The sequence below is a fragment of the Camelus bactrianus genome, chromosome 21, assembly GCF_048773025.1.
Source record: "Camelus bactrianus isolate YW-2024 breed Bactrian camel chromosome 21, ASM4877302v1, whole genome shotgun sequence".
Taxonomy (NCBI): Eukaryota; Metazoa; Chordata; class Mammalia; order Artiodactyla; family Camelidae; genus Camelus; species Camelus bactrianus.
The window spans coordinates 24,531,938-24,543,994 of NC_133559.1; the positions used below are offsets into that span (position 1 = coordinate 24,531,938).

General features: G+C 38.6%; 1 protein-coding gene across 8 annotated transcripts in view; it reads left to right on the forward strand.

The window, feature by feature from the left end:
- Nucleotides 1-12,057, forward strand: part of RASAL2 (RAS protein activator like 2) — a 303,483-nt gene that overhangs the window by 144,798 nt on the left and 146,628 nt on the right. For all 8 annotated transcript variants that reach the window (XM_045516595.2, XM_074349840.1, XM_045516596.2 and 5 more), the window contains exon 2: nucleotides 6,008-6,135. In XM_045516595.2, coding sequence (XP_045372551.2) covers nucleotides 6,008-6,135 — 128 coding nt within the window. The remainder of the gene's footprint in view (nucleotides 1-6,007; nucleotides 6,136-12,057) is intronic.

Consider the following 12,057-nt stretch of genomic DNA (forward strand, 5'->3'; position numbering starts at 1 on the left):
TCATCCCATGCCCAAGCCATTGCATTAGTCTCCCATCCATTGTACAAGACCTCTGGTCTTTTCCCCACTTCGTTTTATAAGCTATTGCCGGATTTTCTTAGAATCCTCACTGCCTTCCTATTGTCTAAGCAGTGGTCTTTAAACTGTGGTCTGTGGAACCTCAGAACCCAAAAATCTCCTGATCTGCTAGGTAACTGTTTTTATAATAAAATTTGCCTTTTTTTTTAAAGCTGTGTTGACATTTGCACTGCTGATACAAAAGCAGTTGTGAGTAGATCTACTGGTGCAGCAGCAGGAGCAAGGCTGCGACACCAAAGCACCAGCAGTGACCACGGTCTTCTCGGCCGCGTGTGTTAGGGAGAAGAGCCAGTCTGACATAAGGACATCCTTGAGAACTCAGTGAAAATCTTTAACTTTATTAAATCTCAACCCGAGTGTTTATGTCTTTTTTAGCATTCAGTGCGACGACATGGGGGTACGGGTAACCTGCATACCGAAGTATGGTGATTATCACCGTGGAAAGCGTTTGTGCAAATTGAGCTGCAAGCCAAACTTACCATTTGTTTTTCATGAAGCATCATTTTTACTTGAAAGAACAACTGAAAAGCAAATTATAGTTATTCAGTCTTGGTTATTTGTCAGACATTTTCTAGAAAAAGAAAGACATAAACCTGTCTCTTAAGGTGAAAAAAGCAACAGTATTTACTGACAATGATAAAATTTAAGACGGAAAATGAAGATCAGTATTTTGGAAAACTTGAATCTGCCACCTGGAGCTTGACAGCTTCCCAGTATTAGATTAGTGTGAGATCAAGACTTTTCTGCAGATTAATGAATGTGATTTCTTGATACTATATAATGAAAAGTGTCATTGGAAGATCTGCAAAACTAAGTGAACCATTTTTTTCTAAATGATCAGTGCATAGTGTCCCAAACTCATGCATATGGGTAGAAAGATCCAATCAAAGGGCAGGGTAGATCAGTGGTTTTTAATGTAACAGAGGATGAAAAGTATTGGAGTAGTGTCAGATTCCACATTTTACTCACTTTTAAGAAGCAACTGCTTGTCAGTTTTTGGTATAGTATTAGAAAAGATGATCCACAGTTATCTGAAAATGCTATTAAAATATCCTCCCCTTTTCCAGCTGTGTACCTGTGTGAGTCTAGATTTTCTACTTCTACTTCAACCGAGACAGCATAAAGCAAGAGGTAGAACGTTGAAGCAGGTATAAGAAACCAGCTGCTTTCTGTTCAGCCAGATGTTACAGAGATTTGTGAAACTTCAAGCAGTGTCACTCCTCTCACTTATTTTTTTGTTTTATTTTGCAAAATGGTTATATTTCATCAAAAATGTGTTATTTATATTAACATGCAATAGATCTGTAATTCTTAATAAATAAATACTTTAAACATTTCTGTTTTAATTTCTAACATGGTAAATATTGATAAATATAACCCACATAAACAAAAGCTCTTTGAAGTCCTCAATTTTAAAAGTCTAAAGGGATCATGAGATCAAAAAATTTGGAGAATTGCTGGTATACATGATAATATCCAAAGAAGTGCTTTCCATTGGGATTCATTGAGTGACCTCTGATTCTTTTTAATGTTTCTAAAATTATTCACTTTTTTGTAATAAGGCCAGTGTTCAGTGTCCTTAGTATCCTTAAAGGAATGGAACAGTACAAATCTAAAATTTCTTTCTAGTTTTGCTATTAAGATTCTTACTGGTAATTCTAAGGTAGTTATCCTTTTCTTTGGTGAATTTTAGATACTAAATACAATTGGAAGTCAGAAATTAGAAGTATGCCGCTGGAACAAGAGAGACAGAGGGTGGGCGGGAGGGAGGGGTAGGTAGAATTAATAAAGTGAAATAAAGCAATACCTGAGTTTTCCCATTAACTGAGTTTTCCCATTAATACAGTCTCAGTATACAGGCTTTACGAGTATACTGTTAAACATTTATTTAGCCATGGAAATGAGGATATGATAGTATGAATAAATAAAATTTCTAGGCTTCAAAAAAAAAATCTAGTTCTATATTGTTACTTAAAAATGCCCTTTAAACCTTGATCCAGAAATGCTAAAAGGAACCAAAAAAAAGAGAAAGAAATCACTTATCCTCACTTCTTTTGTATTTTCTTCCTCTATATAGATTCTTATAAAATGATCATAAAGTAGACATTAGATTATAGAAAAAATGTGAAACTATAAAATTAACAACATGGGTAATCAACATCATACTTTAGACAAAAAAAATTAAAATATGGAAGCATTGTTCACTATTTCATTCTGCTTTTAGCACTGGGGAGGAGTAATTCGAGGTCCCACCATGCTTTATGAAACACTGTCTTGTTTCACAATGTCGTGAAGAAACCAGGGACAAAGCTCTGACTGGAGAAAGGGAGAACATGAAGGAAGACTGTAAGAGAAGTACTCAGGGGGACACAGGGAAGATAAGTTAGGTTTTCTTAAATTCAGTGCTGATGCAGATTTATATTTTGTCAGGAAACCTGGGTTATGCTGTAATACAGTTTCCTATATTCTAAGTCTATCAATGCCTCCTTGCTCAGTGTGGATCATAACATTGCTATTCAGATTAAATTACAGAGGGCAGTTTAGGTCACCCACGGTCAACTTACATAAGAAGGTTAGTCATTTGAATGAAAACTTGTCTAGGCCACAAAACCTCACATTTTCACACAAAGTAGGTGCATCCCTCTCTGTCGAAGTAGGCTTGGTATTTGACTCTAAAGATAGGCCTACATTGTGGTTAAAAATCTAATCCTTTTGTTTGTCCAAATCGTGTGAAGAAAATCAGCTCTGACATGGCTTTTAAGTTTTGGCAAGAATCTCTTATCCGTGTCAAAGTATTAAAAGAGTCAATTTCCTTAAAGCTTTTTGCGGTAATTTTAGGAAATTTTGAAGTATAAAGGAAACTTTAATTTAAATGCTTGCAGTAGAAGGGAGAGTGGAGGGTGGGGAAGAGAGCATTGGTGTGGAATGGAGAAGCTGTTGATGCAGCGTGTCCTGGTGTGTGTAGTTCAGAGGAGATAAAAGCAGAAAAATAAGGGGGAACAGGAACAACAGTGAACATCTAAGAATTAGTAACATGTCTCGCCAAGCCCTAGTAACATTATTGGTTCTTGGATTTTGGGTTATTTTGGAGGGCAATTGATAAGCTCCTCCAAAATGCAGAGCAACAGGATAGATAGATTTAGATAGACTTTTAGAGAGGACAGGAAGTTAAGCCGGAAGGAGCACTGAAGGTAACATCGGACACGTAGGGAATGTAAGAAGAGAGCTGTACATGTAGTGCCCTAATTACTGACTTGCTTACTTTCTATAGGTCTCCGGCTGTAGTTATGCATATTTGAATAACTGCAGTATAAAACAGCTAGATTATGTGAATTTCCTTGAAATCAGGCAATACCAGGAATACTTATCATCCTGTAATAAAAAGACTAAAAGTCTGTAGAAAGTAATGAAGACTCTCACCTAATAGATAATATGTGCTTATTTATAATTTACAACTCTCTTGCCCTTGTGGGTTTCTTCAGATTGAGGTGTTTCTCTAGCATAATAATTAAATAGTAATAAGTAATGTATTTTAAATGTTCCTTGCAGTATATTCCTGAGATGAATTAGTCCTTCATAGCTAAAGAACTTTTAATATATATTGAACTGTCATAAAAGCCTCATTCAATGGACCTAATGTGTACGATGTGTACTAGTGGTCAAGATATGTTCCAAGTTTTGTAAATATTGCTGCTCTGAACATTAGGGTGCATGTGTCATTTTGAATTAGTGTTTTCAGTTTTTTTCGAATATATACCCACGAGTGGAATTGCTGGGTCATATGGTAGTTCTGTTTTTAGTTTTTTTGAGAAACCTCCATACTATTTTCCATAGTGGCTGCACCAATTTGTATTCTCACAAACAGTGTACAAGGGTTCTCTTATCTCCACATCCTTGCCAGCATCTGTTACTTGTAAACTTTTTGATCATAGCCATTCTGATAGATGTAAGGTGATAGCTCATTTTGCTTTTGATTTGCATTTCCCTGAAGATTAGTTAGGGGGGTTATGTTCCAAATTTTACAACAGCCCAAATGAGTGTATAGTTCATATAAAAAATTTTAAGTGGTTTTTTTTGAGATGTGACTCCAAAAGCAAAGGCAACAAAAGCAAAAATAAACAAGCAGGACTTTATCAAACTAAAAACCTTCTGCACAGCAAGGGAACCATCAACAAAATGAAATGGCGGCCTACTGAATGGGAGTAAGTCATACATCTGATAAGGAGTTAACATCCAAAATATGTGAAGAACTCATACAACTCAGCACAAAACACAAGCACTATGATTAAAAAATGGGCAAAGGATCTGAATAGACATTTTTCCAAAGAAAACATACAGATGGACAGCAGATCCATATGTAAAGGTGTTCAACTTCCCTAATCATCAGGGAAATGCAAATCAAAACCACACTGGGATATCACTCACACCTGTTATAATGGCTGTCATCAAAAAGACAAGAAATAACCAGTGTTGGTGAGGCTGTGAGGAAAAAGGAACACTTGTGCACTGTTGGTAGGAGAGTAAATTGATGCAGCCCCTATGGAAAACAGTATGGAATTTCCTCAAAAAATTAAAAATAGTATTATCATACAATCCAGCAATGTCATTTCTGGATATTTATCCAAAGAACATGAAACCTCTAATTGGAAAATATATATGAACCCCTGTGTTTATTGCATCATTATTTACAGTAGCCAAGATGTGGAAACACTAAGTGTCCATCAGTGGATGTATAGAATACTACTCAGCCATTAAAAAAAATGAAATCTTGTCATTTATGAGGGCATGGATGGACATTGAGGGTATTATGCTAAATGAAGTAAGTCAGACAGAGAAAGACAAACACCGTATGATCTCACTTAAATGTGGAATCTAAAAACTGAAACAAATGAACAAATAAAACTCGTAGATGCAGGAATAGAACAGTGATTGCCAAGAGGAAGAGGGGTTGAGGGTCTGGGTGAGATGGGTGAACGGGATCAAGAGGTACAAACCCCCAAGTTATAAGTAAATTGTGGGAATGTCAAGTACAACGTGATGACTATAGTCAATAATGTTGTCATGCATATTTGAAAGTTGCCAAAAGAGTAAATCTTAAAAAGTTCTTATCAGACAAAAAAAACCCATTTGTAATATTTTATGGTGATGGATGGTAACTAGACTTATTGTAGTCATTATTTTGCAGTGTATACAAATACTGAATCATTATGGTGTATACTTCAAACTAATATGTTACATATCAATTATACCTCAGTTTGAAAAATATTAAAGTAACATAGGAAATGAGATGTTTAGAAGAGGTGAAACATTGAAATTTGATATTGTGTACCTCCGCCTTTAAGAGACATGATGGTAATATATTTAGATCTTCCCTTGAGGAAATTGCCTTCTGTGTTTTTAAGATCTTACTGGCCTCTAGTGGTAATATAATGCTAGCCATTTCTAATCTTATGACCGATTAGAAATAAAGCCATTTTGAAGGTGTAGGCTACCAATAACTTCACTCTTTCAGTTCTGGATCAGTAGTACTTTCCAAACGTACATTCAACATCATCTTCTTCCTGAAGACTGTCTATCTTTTGTTCTTGTCTCTGAGTCACCCCCATCTCTTTATTTTGAGTGATACTGGTTTTGCTCTGAAGAGACCTTCCATTATTTTGGTGCACATACAGTGGTGATTACTCTGTCAAGTTTGTGCTAACAATTCTTCCGAGAGTGTTTCAGCCCTCTTTTCTGCAGATTCTCGGGCAAATTTTTCCTTCTGTATATAACTTTTTATTTTCTTCAGAGGAATTTAAGTTTTCAGTTTGCCATTTAGACTTATGTTTAGAGCTCTTTAATTTGATTTTGAAGACCCTTACATTGGAAATACTAGTTTCCCAAGGATGGTAATGATTTGTCTTTTTTGTTTATTGTGTTCGTCACACAGATGTGAAAGGGCCACCCACCCACCGTCTGTCTTGTGGTCAGTCACCCTACACTGAGACGACAACATGGGAGCGGAAGTACTGCATCCTCACGGACAGCCAGCTGGTGCTGCTCAATAAGGAGAAGGAGGTGAGGGGGACACTTCTGAGAAGAGCTACTTCCCTTTTCTGACCAAATTCCTAAATAATCTAGTTTTTACTTGCATTTTGATAAATTGCATTTATGAAAATGGAGGCTTTATGAATGTTACACTGTTAAGTAGGTCTAAAGGGCTGATAATGTCATAATGATATGTGATTGCCATGAAGGAGTGACTCCCATAAGACAGGGCTGGATTTTCACTGAGCAGCAGTGACAGAGACACTGAGTTGAGTAATTTAGAGTGAGAATGGCTTGGATTGTGTAGGCCTGTCCCCGAAAGTGGTCCAGGGGGACTATTGGAAATTATATTGGTCTAGCTCCTAGCAAGTAACAAATGGCACAGTCAGTAGATTAATTGAAAGAGATTTAATGAAGGGACTGTTTCCAGAAGCATGGGATGCATAGGGGACCCACCGGAGGGTGATGAGCCAGCAACTTGTCACCCTAGACCTTCAGGGCAAGGGAAGGGAGCAGTGTTCCTGGAACCCGGAGAACTGTGTTGCATGAGAGGGCCACGTGGCAGTTGCTGTGGCTATAAAAGAACACAGCCTCTGTCAAACCTCAAATGGCCAGCAAGGAGACACAACACAGGACGAACAGAGCAGCTCTCTTTTCCTGCTTTCTGATTCCTTGCCAGTGTTACCTGCTGGCCAAACCTAAGTTGAAGCCAAAGGAAAAGATTGCTTTTGATGTGTTCTCTAGAGATTTGCTTCCTGAGACCCAGCAAGGGAGCGAAGGGCAGAGAGTAGATCTGGACTAGCAGATAGAATGGAATGAGCACAGACATCTAGTTCTGGGATGACATCTAGAGAACACAGACTCTCTGTCCCTCGAAGTTAAAAAAAAACTCTTGAGCTCATCATATACTATTGCTGTTTTACTCCTCAAACTATTACAGGGTACAAATCCTTCCATATCCAAGTAATTCATTTGCTTATTGGTGACTTATCAGCTGGTTGACTTGGTAGGACCATAAAACCACCCCACTTCCAACCTCCACAAACACAAAAAAATGAGTATGAGAAGAAGTATCCTTCTTGACAAAGAAGACGGATAATGGGAGGGAAGGAGAAGAAGAGATCTCATTCAGTGCAGGAGAAAGATATATTGCCAGAATATATGTAAATAACTGGAGAGCTTCAGGTAGGGTGTCAGTTTTGTAAGTCATCCCTCAGGAAAAGTGAGTTCAGAGGCAGCAGGGCACAGAAACGACTTTTCTTAATTCTCGCCTGTGATCCCTACCTTCCTTTTCTCTTCCTCTCTTCTCCCCCTTGCTGTCCCTTTTCTCTTCCACCTCTTCTTTTACTCAACATTTTTAATATCGTAAAGGCAAGGTCATAACAATAAAGCCGTTTCAGTTTCTTCTTTTGTTTTCAGAGGCAGTTTTTATTTGGAAGGGCCTGGTGAATGTGCCCTCTATGACCTGGCTTATTTTTTTTTTCTCCAGCCATTTGAAAAATGTCTCTTGCTTTTGTTACCGTCTCACTACCCATGACCCTTTTCCGGCATTTTAATATAATTAAATTTTATTGTATTAAAATAATTTAATCAAAGCCAGCCCATTCTGGAGCAGTATAGTACATGTTGCTTTGTTTATATTAAGTAGATACATAATAAAAATTGGTGGAGTGAATGTTAGTATAGAAGATTTCTAACTATCCAGTTTGCATAAACAGATAATTCAAAATGTGCACTTAAACCAATCTACTCTGTCAGCAGTATTTTATCAGAACTATGTTAATCAGGAGTGATATGAACAAATCATACGCCATCTTTTTGCCCTTACCTACATTTTATTCAATTTAGTAATGTAAGAAATTAAATAGCCCAAAGATGGATAGCATAAAGTCAAAAGCACGGCTTCTCTAGAAGCAAGATGTAATCTGTGGATTAAATGTTACTGATCAATTGAGTAATTCAGGCTTGGGCCCCATAAAACAACTTTAGTCCCGTAAAATAACTATCCATGATGAATAATTTTCTAAAACAATTTTTATGTACTTTATCCTGTTTTATACCAGCCATCATGAGGAGCCCTAGACTTCTGGGGAGCCCCTCATCTTCCACTCCACTGTGGCTCTGAGTATCCCCTTCTGTGTCCCTGCCTTCTGCTCATCCTTTCCCAGTCTTACAGCCCTTTCACTGTGCCCTCTGCGACTCATGGTCCGTCATCAGCCAGATCAGCTATTTCTTTGCCTCTTCTCTGAAGGAAGTCCTTAACTTCTTGGTCTAGCTTCCTTGAGGTCACTGTCCTCCATGAAGTCCTGTGTTTCTCCCACAGCCCTCGCACCATGCTGCCTGAAAGAGGTACCCTTCTCCTCTCATAGCGCCTCCTGTCTATTCTTCATTTTCCTGCATCCCATGTTGTAGTCATCCAATCCCAGTCATTCCTCCTCATTTTTTGTTGATTTTCATTCCTGGCTCATTATCATTATCTGCAGCAGTACCCTAGCCTCAATTTGAGATGGTCCAATATCTACAGAGATGATTGCTTCAGCACACTGGCTCTCAGTTCCTTGTACTCCTCACCTCCAAGAATCTTTTCCTCCACTCTGCCTCATTGCTATGACTTCTTCATATTCTCTGCATGCATCTTACTGTCTGACCATCACCTGCTCTCTTTCTGGCTCATCCCCTTTTCCCAACAACTTTTCAGTACTTTTGGGACTTATGGTCCATTGTCCCTGTCACCTTTCTGCCCCTCATGTCTCTGATATCCTCTATTCCCTCTCTCCCAGCTTGAATACTGTGACCAGACATTTTAATCTTTGCACACCATTTCCCTGTCCTTTTTTTGCATCATTGTACTCACTTGGCAGTGTCATAGGTCAGTTAAATCCTGCTCCTCATCTGTCCTGCCCAGCTTCCGAGCAGCATAGTGTGTTTGGAGAAAACCACTCCACCATGCTGATGGTGTTTAAACTAATGGCAGCAAACCTCATGTGAGGGTTGCTTGGCCTTCACAGAACATTTCCCAGTCTGATCACTGTCCAGCCCTCCTGGACTAGTGCTGCTCAGTCTGTGTGTGGTGAAGGGCCAGTATTTTCCCTACCTCATCATGCATAGTAGAATTCAGTAATATGAATTGTTAAGAAAAATAAAGTTTTAAAAAGATAAAAATGTAAGTCCAAATTTTTATTAGGTTTAACAGAAATGAAATTACAGTTCAATAAATAGTCATAACATAAGAAAAGAAGGAACAAAATTACAAAAATTGTACCTGTTCATGGAGAGTGTGCTGTACAATGAGGTGAATCCACTGGTCACACCAGGTACACTTCTCAGTTTCTGTGTTGTTGTGTATCGTGGACCATTAACAGTTTGCAGGACAGCACAGATCTGTGGACCACACTTTGAATAGCACAATCCAAAATGATTTCTAAGATTTTTTTTTCACACTTCCTTTTCTATTCTAATTCCTTCTCTATTACCTTCAATTATAGCTAATTACTTTGCTTTGTGCTTCACTGAGAAAATTCAGGCACTCAGAAGAGAACTCTATTACCTTGTCTGTCTGTCCACCAACAACTATTTCCTTAAACCCTGATTTCCCTCCTTTAACTGTGGTTGAACTGCCCACAGTCTGATTATCAGCCCCTCCCCTTACGCCCATTTTGTTACTTCTTGCCTTTTCAGTTCTCTCTTACCTCTCTCTTACCTCTCTTACATCTTCAGCTCTGCTCTCTGCCAGATCATTCCCATCAGCATGCTGTTATTTTTCCCATCTTAAAGAAAAAAGTAAGCCTGTGTTAACCTTCACTTGTACCTCCAGTTACCACCCCTTTGTTTCCCTTACCAGCAAAAATTCTCAGAACTTCTAAACTCACTGTCTCTAATTCTTCTGTTATTCTCTCTTTTTTTTCCCCAGTACTTCAGTGTTTATATATTTTGATTTTTAAAATTCTGTCTTCTATATACAGCTCTGTGCCCACATAAGCACATCAACTTTGAAGTGGACAATCCACTTGCTCTTCAATCCAAAGGTCTATTGGAAATAATACCCATTAAAGTCTAGCTGAGTTTTGAGTTTACTCCTGGTGGCTATTCACACACATAGATCATGTCAAGACAAGAAGACTATGACTTGGATCTTGTGCCCTTTCTCCTTTCTATGCCTGTCTAAGCCACCATAGAGTGACTCCTTTTCCTGTCCTTTTCCCAGGGGTGAACTAGTCTGGGGTGGAAGCACAAAGGGTTTTCTAATGATTGACATGGAGGGTGGACGGGCATTAAGAAGATGAAGTGGAGGAAGAAGGAACAGTCTAGGCTTAGAGCTTTCCCCGGCTCAGGAGAAGGCAGAAGCGAGGGATGCTGAAGGACCTGGAGACAGCTGGTGTGACTGGGGTCCAGAGAGAGCGTGGGGGACTGAGGGAGGGAGGCAGGGACTTTTAAGGGCTCCTCTCATTTCTCTTAAACCTAGTTCAGTCACACTCTGACCTCCATCACTTTGTGAAAATTGCTCTTGTTAAGCTCATTGGTGACCTCACACTGGTAAATTCAGTGGTCAGTTCTCACATCTCATCTTACTTAATCTGTTAGTGACATTTAATGCAACCAGTCACTCATTCCTTCTTCTAGAACCACTTTCTTCACTTGACTTCCATGACTCTGCGCTCTCTTAGTTTTCCTCCTGCCTCCCTGGCATTTCCTTCTGAGTCATCTCTGCAGATTTCTCTTCTACTCTCCACATGCCAACAGGGAGTGCTACAGAGTTCAGTCTGTGGACCTCACTTCGTTAGGAATCTCATCCAATCTTATGATTTCAAATACTGTCTAATGCTGATGATCCTGATTTTATATCTGAAGCCTACACATCTCCCTTCTCTAGAGTCATATATCCATCTGCCCATTATGCACCTCTGCTTAGATATGTAATAGTCATTTCCAACATGCTCCACACTGAGCTGCTAATTCTGCCTCCGAAACCATCTCCGTTACTGACAGTCCCATCCTTCCAAGCCCCCACCCCCCCCAACCCCTTCCCACTCACTGTTTCAGCTATTAAGCACATCAAGCATGTTCCTGCCTCAAGACCTTACTTAGCCTTGACTTTTCCCTCTGATATTTACATGACTCACTTTCTGACCTTCTTCAGCTCTTTGCTTGCATATCATCTGCTCAATAAGGCCTACACTCACCAAATTATTTAAAATTGCATCCTCTCCCTCTATCTTCATTTAGAACTCCTGATCTAATTACCCGGCTCTATCCCCCTCACCCCATAGCATTTACCACCTTCAAAAATGCTATATAATTAATTTTTTGTGTTTATTGTCTCTTTTCTCCTTTATAAGCTTTTAGGGTAGGGATTTTTGTCTATTTTTCAGTGCTGTATCCCTCAGCGCTTAGAACAGTTGCAGACATATGAGTAAATTCTCAATAAATATTTGTCGAATAAATTTTGAAAAAGCCAAATTATAAACTTTGATTCCTGAATTTCCTTAATGTAAGTTTGAGAGGAAACGAACCTTCTATTTTTTCTTTTTTGTGTGATGTCTTCCCACAACAAGAGGCTTAATTACATATTTTTTCTAAAACTGGATAATAAATATGGGGAAAGATAATCCATACGATGCTATTCCACTGGAATATGTAATTCCATCTTTATTTGTTGAGCATCTGTTATATGTGCAGTATTCTGGTTACAAAGATGCAGTTTTGCTGGGGACACACTGAGGTAAATTAAAAGTTATAACCATTTGGAACTAGATGCAGAGGTGGCAGTTACGCAGCATCATGAAGGTACTGTCTCTGAATTACTCACTTAGCAGTGGTTCATTTTATATTATGTGAATTTCACCTCAATACATTTTTTTAAAGATTATAATATTACCACAAAAGAAAGGTTAAGATACTGCTTGGGGTGCGTCATGGTTTAAAGTGGAGATGGCCAGAAAAGGAAAAGACGGG